Raw genomic sequence first — 19302 nt, 5'->3', positions numbered from 1 at the left:
TGGATTATCCACACCTACTGCTATCTGTGCTGTATGGAGTGACCAGAACTTCATGAATTCTAAGATGTTGCCCCCGCCGTGAACTCTGTGGGTTTTGGCATCTGTTCAGGAGATCCTTATAGAAGAAGACAGAGCTGGAATGTTCCCCTTTGTGGTTTGTGCAAGTGTGCCCCTGAGAAAGAGGCCGAGAGGCATATCTCTTAGTGTGCCCATTTCCCCGCCCCCAACTAGATGAGGATAATCCTCTGAGCCCGTAGCCCGCCTTATGGCTGGCTCTCGGGGTTTCCTTTGCACCTCGGTTTGGAGGAGGGACAAGTTCTGTCTAGGATTTTGCTGGTGTAAGGGTGTGGCAACTTTGGTCCATTGGGCTGGAAAACGCCTCCGGGGCTGAGGCTCCCAGGGCAGACAGTCTGGGCTGGGTGACCCATTTGATGGCCACTGTGGGGCTGCCTGGATGTAGGGACATTGGGCAGAGGCTCCAGGAATAGTGGATGGTCCCGTCAGGCCTCCGGGGTTGTTATACACTGAGGTTGTTATACATCTGCTGGTCTGCTCCCCCATCCTGGCCCAGGCCAAGGGAGGAGAAGGAGAGGGACTGGCTGACATGCCACATCTTCCCTTCCAGTTATGCTGACAGACTCCGAGCTTGGTCTGCAGGAGCCCATGGTACCTGCCAAGCTGGGGACCCAGGCAGAGAAGGACCGGCGGCTGAAGAAGAAGTAAGAGCCACAGGCCAGGTTCTGCCAGGATGGCACCCAACCCTTCACCCACTTGGTCTGTCATGGGACTGAGCCCAGACAGCCAGAGCGTGGCAAGGCCCTTTCTGAACTGAGTTGGCCTGGTCCACACGGGCACATCAGGGGCTGGGAGGTGGTTCTTAGGACAACATGCCCGGGGAAGGAGGATGGGGGGGGGGGCAGTGGGAGAGTGACCCTGGCCCTGTGGGTCTCTCGCAGAGCAGACCACAATGCCTATGGGTCAGGCCCTGTGCAAACAAGGAAGAGCCTCCCCTTGCCATGTGGGGATGGACGGGACTTCCTCCCCCCATGTCTTGGCATCATACTGCTTCAGGCGTGGAGCAGGGATGACAGTCCCGTGGTGGGGAGTAGGGTTGTGGGAGTCCCACTCAGCACAGCCATGGTCTCAGGAATAAGTATGGTTGAGAGACAGGGAAAGACTAGTGAGTCTATTGTTCCTCTTCCCACAAGACACCAGCTGCTTGAAGATGCCCGCAGGAAAGGAATGCCCTTTGCCCAGTGGGATGGCCCTACTGTGGTCTCCTGGCTGGAGGTAAGTCTGGGCAAAGGAAGTCTACTCAGAGGACCGGTGGGAAGGGTACGTGGGGTGGGACAAGGATTCCTCTGTAGGTAGAGGGGTGGTGTCCCTAGAATTTTCCCATCCCGTCTCTCCCCTGCCAAGTGCACATATGCCACACCTAGAATTTAGCCCCGCTCCCTTCCAGTTACCTTGGAGGGCAGAACTGATGCCATTTACTGCTGTTGCCTCGCAGGTAGGTGGGTTTGGACAAGGGGCGCTAAGGGTCACCGAGCCATAGGCTTCCACAGGCAATTTGACTCTTCCCATAGGCCGTCCCCAGGAGCTAATCACCCATACGATGTTGGGAAAATCTCCTCACATTCTCAGGCCTCAGATTTTCCATCTGTAAAATGGGGAAGAGAGGCATTTGGGGATGGTCATCTCCACGTTTCTAAGTTCTTCTGCTCTGCGTTTGCTCCTTTGAGTCCGCGGAGGAGGCCTGGCCCTACCCCCTTGGTATGGTCAAGCAGCAGGGCCCAGATCTTGGGGGAAGGAGCTGAATTTACCCCCTGTGCCCGTATCTGCAGCTCTGGGTGGGGATGCCTGCTTGGTACGTGGCCGCCTGCCGGGCCAACGTCAAGAGCGGTGCCATCATGTCGGCCCTGTCGGACACAGAGATCCAACGGGAGATTGGCATCAGCAATGCCCTGCACCGGCTCAAGCTCCGGCTGGCCATCCAGGAGATGGTGTCGCTGACCAGCCCCTCCGCCCCGCCCACCTCCAGGACTGTGAGTGGCCTCTCCCTCACCCAGGATGTTTTTGGACAGCCCTGGAGTAGTATTTGGAAAGTTTCCCGTTGGTCTTTGGGAAGCTAGTAACTTGATTCCTGCCCCTTCCGGTCCCCTCGGGGCTCCACCTGGTCTCCAGGAGGGGCTGACGTTGATTCCAGGAGGATCCCAGCAGCCTGGTTCTCTGCCCTACTGTGCCAACAACCACACATCTCCGGGCAGAGTTTCCAGGACGGGGCTTCTGGGGTTCTGTGTTGTTGCCAGATTCAGGGAGGCAGAGGGGATAGGGCATTTGTGAATTCTTTCCTGGTCCTCCAACCTCTCCACAAGAACACAGACTATTCCATGGACCCTCAGGCTAATACTAGCTGTCTCTTCGATTGGCATCAGCCGGCTTTCCAGATCTGCCCCATTCATTCATATTCCTTCAGGAAACATCCGTTGAGCATTTCTTGGTCCCAGACACTGTGTTGAGCAGTGCGGATACAGTCATAGAGGGAGTTGCTCTGAGCCAGACAGTATGCAGGACTCGGGGCTGGGCCTGTGGGAGGACTCAGGGGAAGGGATGTATGTCATTGCCCTTGGGGTTCCCGGCCTCAAGGGGATTTCGGGGACCCACACGTGGGACCAGATAGGTTTCCTCTCTGCCTGCAGTCTTCCGGAAATGTCTGGGTCACCCATGAAGAGATGGAAACTCTGGCAACACCCACTAAAACAGTGAGTCTGGCCCTGGGCCCTGGGCCTGGGCTGAGGGCTGATGACCCCCATGAGGATGAGGGGAAGGTTTGGGGAGTCAGAGGGGGTTGCGGTCAATCTAATACGAGATTGGTATCCCTGATGTATGTCGGGTTCTGTTCTCAGGGTGGCGGGTTGGGAGAAAGAGGTGGGAATGGGAAGAGTTGGCATGTGTGGGGGATCCATCTCTGGGGGGGTCTCCAAGGCCAGTGGGGAAGAGCTGGCCATGGGAGCGGTCTGCCCTGCTGTGGGCCTGAAGCCGGAGTCCTTTCCCTTGTGCTGATCCTTGGTGGAGGGACGGGGAGTGGGAGAGCCTGGCCCCTTGCGGGGCTGCGAGCCAAGCTGGGGAGGTGTGGAAACGTGTTTTTGCCACACACACATTCGCTTCGTCCTCACTGCAAACACAGGCACACGTGCCAGCCTTGTGTTCTCGCTTGGTCCTCCCAACAAGCTCTCCCTAGTCACCCTCCTAGCCACTGGTGCGTCTGCTCCCTCTTCTCGATGGGGCCTGGGGTGGACGCTTCCAGGTTTCTTGACTTTGCCTGTTTCCCCTGACACGCTGCACATCGTTCCCGCTAGGACAGTGAGGAGGGCAGCTGGGCTCAGGTAAGACCCCCTCCCCTGTCCAGAGCCACCTCCCAGGAGTTCAGGACAGATTTTTTCCCAACAGGCTGTCTGCCCGACAGGACGCCCTGAGTCCCAGTCTATTTATGTCCCTCTTCGCATGAAAAGCCCTGGACAGGTTTTCTCCTGCCGCTAAAGCACCCTCCCTCCTCATTGCCCTCTAGCTTCTGGTTTCTCAGGATGGCAGGTGGGGAGCCTTGGAGGCCCCCAGCATGCCTGCATCTTCCCCTCTCTTCCCAGGAACCATGAGACTGAGATTGGTACCAACCCTTTTCTTCACCCCATCCCTTTCCGAGGGCACAGCCGTGAGCTGGGCAAAGGCCTTTTACTCATTCACTCAGTGGGCAAATATTTATTGAGCAGCCGCTAGGTATCAGGGGCCTTTCTAAGCTCTCTGGATACAGAAGTGGACAAACTAAGCCCCACAGAACTTATATTCTAGGAGAGAGATAGACCCTAAGCACGTAAACCCATCAGTGAGTATTGTGTCACACGGATCCACGTGCCATGAAACAGCACAGGGAAAGCCAGAAACCAGGGCCTGGACAGATCGTCGTGTACATTCACCCAGTAAAACAGCAGGGGAGATGGATGAATTTTACAAATACAACGTCAAGTGAAAAGTCTAAGTCCCAAAAGAGTCATAGAATTTTATACTAAAACTCAAAAACAAGCAAACTTAATAATACGTTTGTTAGAGAAATATGCATTGGTGATTATAAGGACTGTAAAAAATGTTTTTCAAGCAAGGGAATGATAGAAAACTCTAGATGGGCAGTTACCCCTAGACGGGCGGCAGGGGACAGGACGGGGAAGGAGAGCGTAAGGTGGACACAACCGGGTGGTGTTGTCCATCAATGTTAACTTCATTTATTTATGCTTAACGGCGAACGTTTGCTACATTTATTTTTGTGTGTATAACGGTTTCATTTTCAAAGATAAGTTTTTCAGCCTAAAAAAATCAAGTAGGGTTAGGAAACCATGATGGAGGATTGCTGTTCACCCAGTCTTTCTAAGGATAGGTGGTCAGGGAAGTCCCTGCTGTCGGCGGGAGGTGACAACCAGAGCAGGTGGGGAGTGTCAGGGGGGCGTGGAGGGTGCTTGGGAAACAGGAGTTCTGGAGAATTCCTGGAGTGGACACCAGGCCTCAGAGAACTGAGTGCTGGCTGTTCAGACGCTATTCATCAGCCTGTAGCTTTTGACGTCGCGAGTCAGTACGTAACTCCCCTGTAGATGCGTGAGCCGGTTTCCCAAGTGACATTGGCTCTTTTCTTGCTGTTCTGCGGGTCCTCTGTAACTTGGCCTGTCCCCTGGGCGCAGTGGGCTTGAGGCTGACCGAGCAGCAGGAAGGCAGGTCTGCCACACAATACCGCAAATGCATTCCTGGGTCGACAGGAAGGACTTCATATTATCTGCTGCCTGGATAGTTGCTTCTGTTCATTAGTGTAGATAAGTGATCCACGAAGGGAACCGTATCATTCTGAGATCTTACGAAGTTCCATTTAAACCCCCCACCTCCTACCACGCCCAGCTTCTTAGCGAAAATAACCCACCGTGGAGGATGGAGTGACGTTCCTCTCGAGCAGATACGCCAGCCGCGGTTCGCTAGCACTGCCTTCCTCCCCTATAGCTCCTCTACCTTGTTCCCCCAGACCCTGGCCTATGGGGACATGAACCACGAGTGGATTGGGAACGAATGGCTCCCCAGCCTGGGGCTCCCCCAGTACCGCAGCTACTTCATGGAGTGCCTGGTGGATGCTCGCATGCTGGACCACCTCACCAAGAAGGACCTGCGGGTCCACCTGAAGATGGTGGACAGCTTCCACCGGTGAGCAAGGCTGGAGCCCCGCACGGGTCTCCGCCAGCCCCGGGGGTCTGTCTCCCGCAACGCACGTGCCTCCAAGCGGCCTGTCCGGGCGCCCGCAGGTCTCCCCCTTGCGAAAGCCGGGTCCTTGTCTCGTCCTGCAGCTTGAGGGAGGGTTCTGCCCTCTCACCTCCCGCCCTTAAGACACAGAAAGTCATTTTTCCCTCGCTTCACTTTCCGGGAGATTTCCCCTCTGAGGTCTGAATTTCATTTCTTCCGGCTTGCCGAGTTCTCTCTGTTTACCCTGGGGAGGCTCCAGCCGAAACCAGTGTCCAGCTTGGGTGTCTAAGAGGAAGGGTCTTTCTGAGCCCTTGTCCTTCCTGCCTCCCAGGTCTGAGCTTCTCAGCTCAGCCCACGCCCTTTTGTACAGGATGCCATCCAGTTCTCTCCTCCTCCTCGCGGACAAGGTCTTCTGTTCAAAAGTGTCTGCGGTGGAGGTCTCCAACTGGCAGCCCGTGGGCAGCATTTGGCCCACAGATGTGTTTTGTTTGGCTGACACGGTATTTTAAAGATTATGAGTTTAGTTGCCAGTATTCAAACACTGGGAGATTTTACACAAAATTCTGGATGTCTGGCTTCTCTTAAAAAAAAAATTGGAAGACGTGTTGACACATTCCAGCATGGGGACAGCCCTTCTGAGACAGGTAGGCGTAGTCTCCAGGTCCTGCTTCACTCATCGCATAGTGATGCGTGCTTGACCCCAGCAGGCACTTGGGGTGGGGAGCGAGGTGGGTGCTGATGTTCCAGGGGTCGACGGTAGTTAGGGAGTCCTTTTGACGTCTAGCTTCAAATCACACAGGTCGCTGTTTGAGCCAGGTTCTTGGTCTTTTACCATTAATTAATGCCTACGCCACCCCGCAGGGGAGGTGTGACCCCATCTCACATGTTCTGAGTGCCACGCAGCTGGAAAGTGGCTCAGCTGGCGTTCCAACCCAGGCGACTGAGAGGGTAATGGGACGAACGCTGGAGCTGGGGGCGTGTGGCTTTACTAGCTTCTCATGGGGCTCCTTGGATGTCCCTTGGTCTCTCTGACTCATAAACCATGGAAGGTTAAATGCATAAGGGATCTAGTTAGCCTCCCTATTTTGTGGGTGAGGAAACTGAGGCACAGGAAGGAGCATCGGGCATGACAGCTGAGTGCATGTCTCCTGACACTGAGTCCAGCCTTCTTGCCACCATGCTGCAGAGCCTTTGATGCTAGAACTCTCTACTGTGACCTCCCTCACCATCCCCCCACCCCTTCTCAGGGCTGAAAGGGAATCTTCTGTCTCAGTGGGTCCGGGAGGCTGCCAGGCCTGGCTGCACCTGTCCCCTTGTCAATGACTGACAGGGCTGCGGAGAGAAGGGCCACTGGCCTGCCAGCTGGGATGTCCCTGGGCTGCTGGAGGATCAGTCTGCTCGGCCCCACCCAGCACTATGGAGGTCCTCCTGGGGACCCTCTGCCCAGGCCCCAGGAGAGCCTCGGCCTGCATTCATGCTTCCAGATTCAGCTCCACATCTCGAGTACTTCAAGGGTTCCTAAAGCATTTCCACACCCTTTACTTCAACTTTGTGTATACCTGCTTTTATTCCACTTAACCTTCCATAAAGCGTGTTCTTACATCTTTAAGAAATTATTTTGAATCATCCTTATTATGATGAGAAAAAGATATTTAAAAACCCTCCTTTTAATGAGGAAAACAAGCCCAATAGAGGTGGAGTATCACCAGGCCACTCAGCCAGGTGGATACAGGATGGGGCCGATATCCTTCCTTCTTCACACCTAACTCTGAGCGCTTTTCCCTGGAAGCATGGTGTCCTAGTGAGCAGCTTTTCTAGAGAAGCGGCTGTCCTGAGGAGAACCGGCCCACACGGCATCAGTAATGTTCTCCCAGTGGTGGTACCGTTGCTGAGTGCCTGGACGTTCCAGGGGCTGGGCTAAGCCCTTCCACGCACGATCACCTGTGAGGCTCACGGCAGCCCGGCCGGAGAGGTGTGACCTCATCTCACGTGTGCTGAGGGCCACCAGGCGGGGGAGTGGCAGAGCTGGCATTCAAACCCAGGCTGATCTGACTTTAGATTTTTGCTCTTCGGTGAAACAACTTTGAAAGTCCTCGGAACTGGACTGAAAATTATAGCAAGTGGGACTGGAAGGAGACAAAAGGCATTTCTAGTTAGGACGTGTGTGTGCTCCTGCCCCCTCCAGTGGACCCAGGCTTGAGCAATGACTGAGTGCCTTGGGCCAGAAAAGAAGTCCTAGAAGTGGTGTCTTCGGAGCTGTGAGGGATTGTTCGAGGCCCCAGGGCTGCCTGGGTATAGCTGAAGGGGGAGAGAAGAAAGGAGCCAGCAGCATAGTTTAATTTCACAAAGCAATGGCCACAAAATAGAGTTTGGAGGGAACATCTGTTCCTCCGTTTGATAGGCGACAAAACCCAGAGAGGCTGCATGACAAGCAGTGTTCAAGTTAAGGAGGGACCTTACGATAGAAGCTGCCCACGGTGGAAGGAGCTGCCTCAGGAGGTAGTGAGTTCCCTGTCGTCAGAGGTGTTGGGCCCAGGTGTTCATACTATGCAGAAGGATGGTACACAGGTGACACCTGCATGATATAGGAGCTTGGACCAGTGGCCTGGAGGGTCCCTTCTAACCTGCAGACTCGATGCTTCTTGGTCTGGTTTAGTTATTATTTATTGAATGCTTACTATGCACCTGGTACTGTTTAAGTACTTCTAGTACTTTCCGTGAACCATTTCATTCCATTCGTTAAGCATTTATGGTGTTTACTAAGTGCCAGATGCTATTCTAGGGGTTTGAGAAATATCAGTGAACAAAACAGGGTTGCCCTCGTGGAGTTTACATGCTAACTGGGAGGGACAAAGAACCATACGTGTATTGTATATAAAGTACGTTGATAGATAAAAACTGCTAGGAAAAAAAATAGACCAAGGTTAGACCAGGATAAGGGGGGGGGGGTGTTGGGAATACGGGCTGGGGGTAATGATGGTGGTGGTGCAGTTTTAAATCAGGGGGACAGGGTGACCGTTGAATTGAGAAGATGACACTTGAGCAAAGACTTCGAGGCGACGGGGTGAGCCACGCAGCAGATCGGGGCAAGAGTGTTCCAGGCAGAGGGAACAGCCAGGGCAAAGGCCCTGAGGCACAGAGGCCAAGCGTGCCTGCTGTGTTTGAGGAAGAACAGAGATGTCACTGTACAGGGGCACGTCACATAGCACGTGTAGGTCATTGTAAGGACTCTGAGTGAAATGGGGATACAAAGAAATATTTGTAGGGATCTTTCTGTAGGGTCCTATTTTTATGGGTCAGATATCTGTAGGGTCATTCCAGTGCCTGGGGTGGGAGCGGGTGGGGGGGAATGTTGCTTCTTTGAGAGTCCTTCCATCAGGCCCACACCCTGGCCAAGAGGGAGGACATAGGGTAGGCAGAGGAGGGAAAGTAGTCTTGGGCTGGATCACACACAAGCCCTGGGAAAAGGAGGAGCATGAATGGGCCGGGGTGCTCTTTATGCTGGAAGACACAGGCCTGAACATGCTAGGGCCAGTGCTGGATGTAGGACAGATGTGGCAGGAATGTGGCCCCCCTGAGGCTCTGGCTCAGGGGGGGCTATGTACCTGCAGAACCAGTCTTCAGTATGGCATCATGTGTCTGAAGAGGCTGAATTATGACCGAAAGGAGCTGGAGAGAAGACGGGAGGAAAGCCAGCATGAGATCAAGGGTAAGCTTAGCAGGCTCAGCGTGCTCCTCTGAAAGGCATGGGAGCAGCCTTGGGGGAGCAGATGCCTGCCTCCTGTCCCCTGCCCTGGGCGAGTGGTGGGGAGAAGAGGCATTCTGTACCTTAGGGAGCCTCCAAACCTGAGGGAAGCTCAGGTGAATGAGGGAGACCTAGTCCATGCCCAAAGGACGTTGTCATCTGGTGGAGAAGAAATAGCCCTGCCCGGTCACCCGTAACCCCACCCTACCCCCTGACAATGGCCACCGACTGGACACATGCAGTGAATCCCCTCGGACAGTGCTATGGACTGGCCTGGGAAAATGCTCATGGACTGTGTTGATCTGGGTGGCATTGGGCAGGAAAGAGAGACAAGTCTTAGATTCTAAGAGGACCATTCCAGCCTGGGGGTAGGGGATGGCCTGGCCAAGGGCTCTGGGGAGAAAGTCAGGAGCCTGCTGGCCTGACCCTTGAGTCCTACAGGCTGGCAGGGATGGAGGGAGGTGGTGCTGGTTCTCTAGGAGCCCAGGTGCCAGGGAGGACAGACAGAAGACAGAAAGCAGGGTAGACTGGAGCTCTGGGTCCAGGGAAGGTGGTTTCCGTCCCTGGAGGGGGTGTGGCCAAACCTACTGTCTCTTCCTAACCCGTTTTCTTGCCCCGCCCTCCAGATGTGCTGGTCTGGACCAACGACCAGGTGGTTCACTGGGTCCAGTCCATTGGGCTCCGGGATTATGCAGGAAATCTGCAGGAGAGCGGTGTGCATGGTGCCCTGCTGGCCCTGGATGAGAACTTTGACCACAACACGCTGGCCCTGGTCCTCCAGATTCCCACACAGAACACCCAGGTGGGCATCCTTGTCATCAGTCAGTCTTAATCTCAGGCTCCCCCTCCGCCGACTCTCCTGCTCACACACACAGGTTTACAGATTTGTTGAGGGACTGTTCTGGGGCCTGTCTCGGAGGGGATCACAACGTCCTCACACCTCCAAGTGGTCTCTGTGCATAACCGGGCCACCTAGGGAGCAAACTTCCTTCACATACAGGGCACATCTAGCCCAGGCCCAGAACACTGTGTTAATCCTCTCCCAACCCCATCTTTGCATTTGACACTTTGTTTTTTATTTAATTAATTAATTAATTAATCTGCCTGTTTACTTATTTATTTATTTTTCATATAATTTATCGTCAAGTTGGCGAACATACAGTGTATATACGGTATGCTCTTGGTTTTGGGGTTAGATTCCCGTTGATTCATCGCTCACGTACAACACCCAGTGACGCTTTGTTTTTCCTCACTCTGCTTTTCTGACCTGACTCTTCTTAGAGGAGAAAAGGCCTGGGGGCCGAAGGGATCAGAGAACCCCCCCCCCCATCTCCTTTGTCTCCTACCCCAGAGATCTGCCCTGGGCTCCCAGGCTTGAGAAAGCTAAATATACCAAATAACACAGCCCAGAGCCTCTCTGCACCAGGCCGTTGTCTCCCTGTCAACAGCTCAAATGATGAGACATCTCCTTAAATTACATTTCACAATTGTTATGGAGCTCTCATCCAAGACGATATCTAAACTCTCTTGGACCTATTTATATGTTTGGCCTTTCTAGCTTCCTGTGGATAAAGGACTCCAGAAGTACTACCTGTTGTGTTTAGTACTTCCTGATTTTATTTGTCCCAAATTGTGCCCCAGTCAGGCTCCCCCTGGGGAAGGGAACGGCCTCATCCTCATTTACTAGGTTTGGTGAGGCTATGTGTATTTGGCCCGTGCTCACCTTTTGTGATTTCATAAACTCTGATTGTGTTGCCTCGGGGCTCAGGCCTTTGTCTCTCCAGACGGAGTGATCTTAATTCTTTTAGGCTTTCCTCATATAGACTCGCCTCCGTGCCCTGATCGTTTTAGCTGCCCCTGTCTGGACTGGTTGCAGCTGTCAGGCCTCTTGAAATTCAGCCACTGGAGTCACACAAGCTATTCCGGGAGCAGATGCGTTTTGGCTCGTGCGAGGGTGGGGCTGTGTGGTCTCGTAATGCCGGGTGGCGTGTTGGCCTCTTGGGGATGTTGGCAGCACACAGGGCCAGTGTGTCCCATAGGCTCTCGGCAGTGACCCCCTCTCCCCCCCCCCCCCCCCCCCCCGCCACCGACCGGTCAGAACGGAGAGGACAGATCCCTGTTCTCTAAGAAGAGCTGGGATTCCCCTACCCCCCTACACAGTTTTTCTGTACGTGCCCACCTCCAACCTCATCTGCGTTCTCACCTGCTCTCACAGCTCTGGGACAGGTTTCTGAAGTTTGTAAGTGTCATCGTCACCTTTCCTTACCCAGAGGAGCGGTGTCGTCTGGATACTTGGAAGTGTATTAGGCTTCTCCTTTGCTGTCACTTATGAGAATATTACCTTCTCAATACTGACAGAGACAGTCCTTATGAACCTCCGTGGTTAGCATTTCTCACCCGGAAATGGCCTTGCTCTTCTCTATCGTTTGTTTGTCTCCTGTCTCTAAATGTGTCCGGGTTTTGTGGCTCGCAATGCATTTGTAAAGAGCGGCCGGAGACATCTCTGGTGCGTGCTAACCTTTCTGGTTTTCCTGACTCTTCCATTTAGCTCAGCTATGAGAGGAAGTGGGGGCTGACCCAACATGGAATTCTTCCTCAACAATGGTTAAAAATATCTGGTGGCAGTTCTGAAAACGTTGTTGTTTCTGGTGTTTCCCAAATCTCCTGCTGAGTTAGGCTCCTGGGAGGCTTAGTCAAGGCCTGTATGCACCGTCAGCCCAAGGGCCATGGAGATCTGTGACTCAGCCGTCCTCCTAATTTAAAGTTTTGATGTGGAGCCTTATGAAATACGTTTCTTTAATCTAAATTAAATCCTTATTATCCATGGTCTACATGCTCATTTATCCCTTCAGAAAGGTAGTAAGGCCTGATTTTCCTTTACAGACACAATATGGGGTTCCCCCTCACCCCACTTAAGGGAACCCTGTGATCCATGTGTTCTGTGGTCCTACTTTGTACAAAATTACAGTTTTCTAATGTGCTCCATATGAAACAATCCTAAGGTTTACAGTTTCACTTCCAAGAGGACCCTGACGTTTGCTTGAAACAGCATCAGGGCTCACGGGTTAAATGCACTGAAAGCCCTATCTCTGTCTATGGGCCCCTATGAAACAGAAGCAAGATGACAAAGAAGTCATTGACTATACCCCTCCCACCTCTTCCTCTTTCACCCTGTGGACTCCAGGCTCGCCAGGTGATGGAAAGAGAGTTCAACAACCTGTTGGCCTTGGGCACAGACCGGAAACTGGATGATGTGAGTACTTGGCTGTGAATCAGGGGCCTTTGGGATTTGGCCATTGTTGGTTGGTTGGGTTGGAGTTCATGAGTTGTGCTTTCCTTGGGCCGATAATTGGTGGGGTGGTCAAAGGGAGAAGAGCCAGAGGGGATGGCGATGATGTCAGGGAATTGGGGGAGGGGGGCAAAAGAGCGAGGCCTAGCAGTAGGCCTGGAGAAGTCTCCACGAAACTCCTTGTACAAAAACTAAAGGCTCCTATATGTTATACTTCTAGCATCTTCCAACTCTGCCCTGCCGCTGTCCTAACCACACAGGATCAGAGGTTCCCCCAAAGGCCATCTCCTTGGGATCATACCTTTTTCTTCCATTTCTCAGATACCATCTCTCAGTGCTATTGGCAGAGCATGATTCCAGCCTGCTTATTAGGATTCCCATCCTGTCATAGTGTGGTTGTTTGGAGGCAGGCGTTATGCCGAGGTCCTTAAACGACAGGCTTGCTCGCTTGTTCCACAGGGCAGTTTGACACACTGGCTCAGACGTATATCATCACTGCTTCCTCTCCAGTTTTACTCTTGAGTTACCTTCATATCAAGTTAAGGTTCTCTTTTCTTGGCCCCCATGTTCGATGAAAACACAGCCTTTTCCCCTGGGTTTTGTCAGGCCTTTCCCTTGCGTTTAGGCTGGACTGTGTCCAGGAAGACCTGCATGTCCTGAGCTCTAATGCCCCCATTGGAGATGCCTACCAAAGGGTTACCTGTTTCCTGAGGGTGCAGCCCCCTCCTCAGCCCTCCTCTCTTCTTCCCCCTTCCCCCTTCCCGCCTTCTTCCCTACTTACTTTTGATCACCAACCTTCCCTGCTGTTGCCTGTCAGGTGAGGCTTGGCTGCCCTGGCTCCAAACAAGTTAAAAAGGAGCCCAGATTATTTATTTTTAGCTTCTCCATCTTCAATCAAATCTAGTTCTTCTGATCTCCGTTGTCTGTGTAGCTTCCCTTCCTACACATCCCCTCCCCGACCAATGCCTCTGTTTGGACTAGTGGACCTCCTTTTTTGGGACACCCTTAGTGTCACCTCCTTATCAATTAGTCTTTCTTAGTTGGGTTGGCCAGGGCTAAAATTCCTTTGTGGAATGACGGCTCTGCTTCGGTAGATAGGACACGCTCAGGCATACACGGAATTTGTGGAGGGGTGTGTTCTTCACGGAGGTGCCTTGAAATATGGAGTGTGTTATTTATACACACACACACACACACACACACACACACACACATATATAATCACACACACACGTACACATATGTGTGTGTACGTGTGTATGTATTCCTGTCAAGGAGATAAATTGCCAGACCCCACCAGCTGTCCCCACCCTCAGAGATCTTAATTTTTCCAATGCCCCTGCCATGTGGACCCTTCTTTTATTCCCCACCTGCCGAGGATCTTAGCTTTCTTTGATGCTGTTTAGAAAAATGATTCCTATATATCTTAGTGCGGTGCTTCCTAATTAGAAAGCTGTGTATTCCTTCAATCCTTATAAAAATATTCTTTGAAGGCCTCCTCTGGGCCAGGCATTGGCCCAGGCATAGGGATATACTGGTGACAGACAACTCATTTTATGCTAACAATCATCATGTGGGGCAGGTTATCATCCCCCTCTGACTGATGAGGAATTAAGCTTGAGGTGGGATTTGGTGGTGGTGGGCACAGGGGAGGTCAGAGATCCAGGGAGACTGTTTTCTGTCTAGGCATCTAGCACAGCATCAGCAACCTTGAGCTGTCTCTTGTTTCCTCTGTCAGTTCTGGTTCTCAGTTTCCCCTCTCAAGCTTCAAGGCCCTGGAGGGCTGCATCCAAGTCTCCCCCTACATGGAGAGCAGGACTTAAGGAAAAGAGGAGAGGAACAGGAAGAACATCTTCTAGGGGACAAGTGATACAGAAACAAGTCTTAGCGCTGGCTGAAGGTAGAAATCGAGAGAGAGAAAGAGAGAGAGAAAGGGAAACCATCCTGGGCTAGATTAAGGGTAGGATCATGGACCAGACAGAAATAATGAGGAAAGTTCCTGATGAATTCAGGGATAGGATGCCTACATAGGAAGCCAGCTGCCATCCATTCATTTAACAAATATTTATTGAGTGCCTACAGTGTTCCTGAGCACTACTCTGGGGCTGGGGATACATTGGTTGGAACTAAAAAGATGATGGTGTCTGTCCCATGGAGGACAGAATTTGAAAGTGAGAGGGAGAGAGTTGAGGGAGGGGAGTGGAAGAAGGAGAGAGAGAGGGGGGTGGTTAATGAAATACAGTAAAACCTTGGTTTTGAGGCAGAATTTGTTCTGGAAACATGCTTGTAATCCAAAGCACTTGTATACCAAAGCAAATTTCAAGAACCATTGGCTCGGTTGTGATCATGTGACCTTCAGTGTCACGAACTATATCACAAGACATCGCTCGTTTATCAAGTTAAAATTTATTACAAACGTTTGCTCATCCTGCAGAACACTCGCAGAACAAGTTACTCTCAATCCAAGGTTTTACTGTAATCCCATAAGTACACGAAAAACTGATACCAGCGTGGGTGCTGGGATAGAAGTACATTGTGCCAAGAAGTGATAGGGTTTGGCCTCCTCAGAGCACAAGCAACAAGGGGCTTGGGGCCGGGAGGGGTTGAGGCAAGAACTGGTGGGTTAATGTCTCTTGTTCCTCCAGCAGCTCTCTGCCTATACCCATTCTGAGAACACCGATTGGCTTGGTCGGGGTGGAGGGGGGGGGGGGTGGTGCTGGGGAGATTAGACATGGCTGCCAAGCAGGGTGGAAGTGAGCTCTTCCGGGGAGGATGGGGAGGCCTGTGCAGAGGGGCATCCTGTAGAGTTTTGGCTCTGGGTGCCCTTTGGCAGAGATAGTCTGGAGACTCCGCTGACAGATGGCCCACCACCTCCTTTGGGGGAGCCTGCCTCTGATCTGCCATCCACCTGACCCATCGCTGTCACAGAATGCTCTCACTTGATCCCATTAGGGATAGGCAGTCTGAGAAAGAGGGCAGATGATGTTCTTCCTATTTTATGGACACAGAAATGGAAGCTCAGAGAGGTCACTTAACTTGCCCAGGGACACATAACTAGTAAAATGGTAGTCAGGTCTCCTGACGCTTGGCCTGGTGCGTTTCCGGCACACCCTGGGCTGCAGCCAGAGGGAAGGCAGGAGGGGTTGGATGGGGGCTGCTCGGTGCCCCCGGGACGAGGCTAGGAGAACGTGAAAGGTCAGTGGGCATCCCCAGCTCAGTGTGAGATGACGGGGCTGGGCAGGGAAACGGTTCAACTGCAGGATGGTGCCAGGTCTGACCAGAGGGGACCCCACCCTACCTGGCGACAAGGAATCTGAATCCCCCGGGGCCCCTGGGAGTCCTCTACTTCGCCCCCATTCATTTTACCGACGGAAAAACAGGGCCAGACAGAGGAGGTGACCTTGCCCCCCCTCCGTACCCCGCCTTCCAGTGGGACCTAGTGGCTTCTAGTGGCACCCCTAGAAGCAGCCGCGAGCGCGCTTCCCGCGGGCAGGGAGTGAGGGCCTCCGCGTGTCCCATGCAGGGCGAGGACAAGGTGTTCCGGCGCGCGCCGTCCTGGAGGAAGCGCTTCCGGCCGCGGGATCCGCACGGCGGCCTGCTCGGCGCCTCGGCCGAGACGCTCCCGGCCGCCTTCCGCGTGGCCACGCTGGGGCCGCTGCAGCCGCCGCCCGCGCCGCCGAAGAAGATCACGCCGGAGGGTGAGTGCCGGGCCGCCGGAGGGGCCTGCGGGCGCCGCTGCACTAACGCTGCCGCCGGGCCGGCGGGCGGGCGGGCCCCCGGAGCGCGCGCACTAACCGCCGCTCTGTGTTCTCCCGCGGCCGCCGACTCCTCCCAGCCGGGACGGCGGGGGCGCAGAGACTGGAGCCCTCCACGGTTCGGACCTACTCCTGCTGACCCCCCTCCCGCCCCGGCTCTCGCGGGGGTGTGCCCGTGGCGCGGGGTAAGTGGGCCGGGCCCGGGCCGGACACCACCCCCCCCCCCCCCGCCCCCGCCGCCGGCGGCCCCCGCTCGCGCGCTGTGCACCTGCCACGCCCGCACTCGTCCGGCTTGCCCTGCCCGCTGCCGCCGCCGCCGCCGCCACCGCCCGGGCGCTTGGCGCTTGCAAGCTCGCTGCGCATGCATGCGCCCCAGACCCCCAGGGACGACTCCCAGCTCACCGTGCAATGCATCTCTCTGTCTCTCTCTCTCTCTCTGTCTTTCTCTTTCTCTCTTTCTTTCCCTCTCTCTCTCTTTCAGCTCGCTCCCACTATCTCTATGGACACATGCTCTCCGCCTTCCGGGACTAGCCACGGCCCCCAGGGCCAGCGTCCTCCTGCTGGGTTTCACAGGCTCAGCTGGCCCTGGCCTCTCCTGCTCGTTCCCTGGTCCTCTCACGGCTCCTAGTCTCGTCGTGACTTTCCGGTTGCCCTGGATCTCAGAATATACTCGTCCACCCCCTTCCGCATCCCACTACTCTGAGTCCCACCGTGTGTCCTTTGTAAGTCTCTTGTGGCTGTGGCTGGGACTCGAGGTTGTCCATGCTTGGGATTCTGCAGAAGGGACAGGACAGCAGTAGCCCAGGCGGGGTTGTGACTTCACCCTCCCTCTTCTGGGCCTAGCCAGCCTGTTCTGGACTGCGACCTCCACCAGACACCAGGATGCCGTGCCAAGGGCTGAGGATGGCCCTTCCAAGAAAACGGCACTTCGGACTCTGCCTTGCTCAGGCTATTGGGCCTTCTGGTCCCCGTGCACATCCTACTTGTCTGATATCTGGTTTGGGCACCCCCCAGCATTAGTCCCTTTTCCCACCTTATCTCCACAACGGCAGCTCCTGCCTCCAGAACCTCTTTGGGGGCTGGGAGGGGCTGCAGAAAGCCCCATCCTCCCTCAGATGGTGAGGCTGGGGAGGAGGAAGGCTAAGGTGGTGATTCCAGGCTCTTGCTTAAGATGAATCCCAAATGTGAGTTGGGGAAGAATCTGAGAAAAACGGGCCTCTGAGCTTTGGGCCAAGGGTAAGGATGGGGAAACTCTCAGCCCTCATACCCAGTAAGAAGTGCAGGCAGGTCAGCTGGACAGAGAGCCAATGGCCTGCAGTAGCCTTAAGTCCAAAGAGTGGTGGGAATGCCTCCTACCCCAGCGGTAGCGTGGAGTTGCTGCTGGGGCAGGGCTGGGGGTTGTGTGGGGTCCTGGCTCTGGGGACAGAAGAGAGCTACCCATGCGCCGTCTATTCTGCTCAGCATCCCCTCCCTTGCTGTCCTCCTCTGTCCCACTTTAGTAATCCAGCCCCTAAGAATATACCCAGTGGGTGGATTGAAGATACACTGACCTTCAAATCAGATGTGGGAAAAAGGTAGTCCGGGGTTCTCTTCCCCTGATCTCTTAGGAAGAAAATAAAGCTTCTGCTTTAGTGAGCATATTCCAGGTCCAGGAAATCCAGTGTCGATGAAGGTCTTCACTCTGCTGCTTGCCCCTAAATCAGCCAGTCCTTGTTCAGGGCTCTCTCAGTGTGCAGGGACTGCCTCCTCCAGAAATTCCTGAGCCCCACCCAGCTTCCACCATTTTAATTGCTTCCCTCACGCAGCACGGTGGCAACCGGGGCTGGGGGATACAGGTCCTAGTTTGGTCGGAATGTCATTCCCAAGAAACCGGTCTTAATCCACTTCCTCGTCCTGCCAAAATGCCTGGACATGTTTGGGGCCCAAGTTCAGGGGGAGTTGATGGAACCCAGGGCTTCATCCAAGTGAGAGGAGAGGACACGTGTCTGGAGCATGTTTCCTGGAGAGGTGCCAGTTCGTCACCTACAGGTGGCCGAGCAGCTGGTTTGCAACCTGATCGACTTGGGTTCTGAGCAGGGGCTCAGCTAGCAGGTGGGATAGTGGGTCAGAGCACCCTGGCCCGCAGGAGTGATGGAGCCTGGGATGAGGCCAGGGCTCAGAGCCTTCTGTTTTTCGGCAGAGCAGAGGTCTGCCAGGGGCGGGGCTGGGTGGGCTCCCCTAGGTGTGGGCAAGGCCCCCCACCTGCCCTTGTTCTCCCTGGTTGTTCCTCGCCCTCCCTGTCCGTCAGGCTGCTGCAAATGGAGCTGGACGCGTTCTTGAGCAGAAAATGAGTTGGGTGGAGAGAAAAAGCCCCTATCCTTGGGTAATGGATGTTAAGATTATGGAGAAACCCCAGGTTCCTAAGATTGGTGGAGTTGGGGATCACAAAGCCATCTGACTGTGTCAGGGGACTTTTGACAGACTAGCTCAGTGGGAGATTCAGCCCCATCTTCTCCTCTACAACTTGACCCTGTCATGGTTGGCCATGTACCTGGGTCTCTTCAGGGCATCTGGGGAGGTATTGCAGGGAGGTGATGGACAGGAGAACTTGTCCATTCAGTGATGGAAGGCTGTTGTCTTGGTGTATCCCTTGCCTCACAGTCCGCGTATTTTTTATTTGGAGAGTCACCAGTGACCCCAAGCCCCCTCAGCAGCCTGCTGTATCTTGTCAGTTCCCTTCTCAGTACTGTACTGGCCCAGTGCGTCAGGAGTGGATGTGCGGGGGTGTATGAGTGTGATTGTGTACGTACCAATAAACAACCCGATGGTTTTAAGACAACCTACACATGGCTCTGGTCTTTTTTTTAACTTAGCGTTCAGCTGACGTGTCCAGCTTCTTCCACCGTCCTACGGCTGTGCTCCTCTGGGAAGTCAACATCAGAGTTTTAAAAACATACAGTCAGTAACCTTCTGTTTACTTACATAACCATGGGGTTGCTAGAGGTTAATGTGCAGGTTGCCTGTGCCAGGGGAGTTGAGGAGCGCCGATGCTGGACCTGATTTATTCCTTCTCTCTCTCTACTCACCTGGTCATGCTCCACTGCCTCGTGGCCTTTCCCACGGCCCCCAGGGCTGCCGCTGCTATAGGCCCCCTGCTCGGGATCACTGCAGCAGCCCCCGCAGCCTGTAGGTCAGAGGCCTGCTCCCTCCACATGGCGTGACAGGCTGCCTGCGACTTGGCTCCAGGCTCCCGCCCCTCCTCTCAC

At 54.1% G+C, this 19302-nt stretch overlaps 1 protein-coding gene across 9 annotated transcripts in view; it reads left to right on the top strand.

Annotated features, from left to right (window-relative positions):
- PPFIA4 (PPFI scaffold protein A4) overlaps positions 1 to 18879 on the top strand; it is a 51121-nt gene extending 32242 nt beyond the window's left edge. For 5 of the 9 annotated variants that reach the window (XM_086694207.1, XM_086694211.1, XM_086694202.1 and 2 more), the window contains 12 exons: positions 626 to 719; positions 1209 to 1290; positions 1845 to 2045; positions 2700 to 2762; positions 3360 to 3386; positions 5057 to 5232; positions 8880 to 8977; positions 9640 to 9815; positions 12198 to 12266; positions 15826 to 16000; positions 16138 to 16242; positions 16539 to 18879. In XM_086694207.1, the coding sequence (XP_086550333.1) occupies positions 626 to 719; positions 1209 to 1290; positions 1845 to 2045; positions 2700 to 2762; positions 3360 to 3386; positions 5057 to 5232; positions 8880 to 8977; positions 9640 to 9815; positions 12198 to 12266; positions 15826 to 16000; positions 16138 to 16196 (1220 nt within the window). In that variant the 3' untranslated portion in view covers positions 16197 to 16242; positions 16539 to 18879. The remainder of the gene's footprint in view (positions 1 to 625; positions 720 to 1208; positions 1291 to 1844; positions 2046 to 2699; positions 2763 to 3359; positions 3387 to 5056; positions 5233 to 8879; positions 8978 to 9639; positions 9816 to 12197; positions 12267 to 15825; positions 16001 to 16137; positions 16243 to 16538) is intronic. The other 4 variants (XM_086694209.1, XM_086694205.1, XM_086694206.1 and 1 more) reach the window with 3 other exon arrangements.
- The last annotated feature ends 423 nt before the right edge of the window (positions 18880 to 19302 follow it).

The sequence above is a fragment of the Puma concolor genome, chromosome E4 (genome assembly GCF_028749965.1).
Source record: "Puma concolor isolate L17-30 chromosome E4, mPumCon1.1.hap2, whole genome shotgun sequence".
Lineage (NCBI taxonomy): Eukaryota > Metazoa > Chordata > Mammalia > Carnivora > Felidae > Puma > Puma concolor.
Note: the sequence above shows the minus strand (reverse complement) of the source record. Positions and strands in the feature narration are given on the sequence as shown.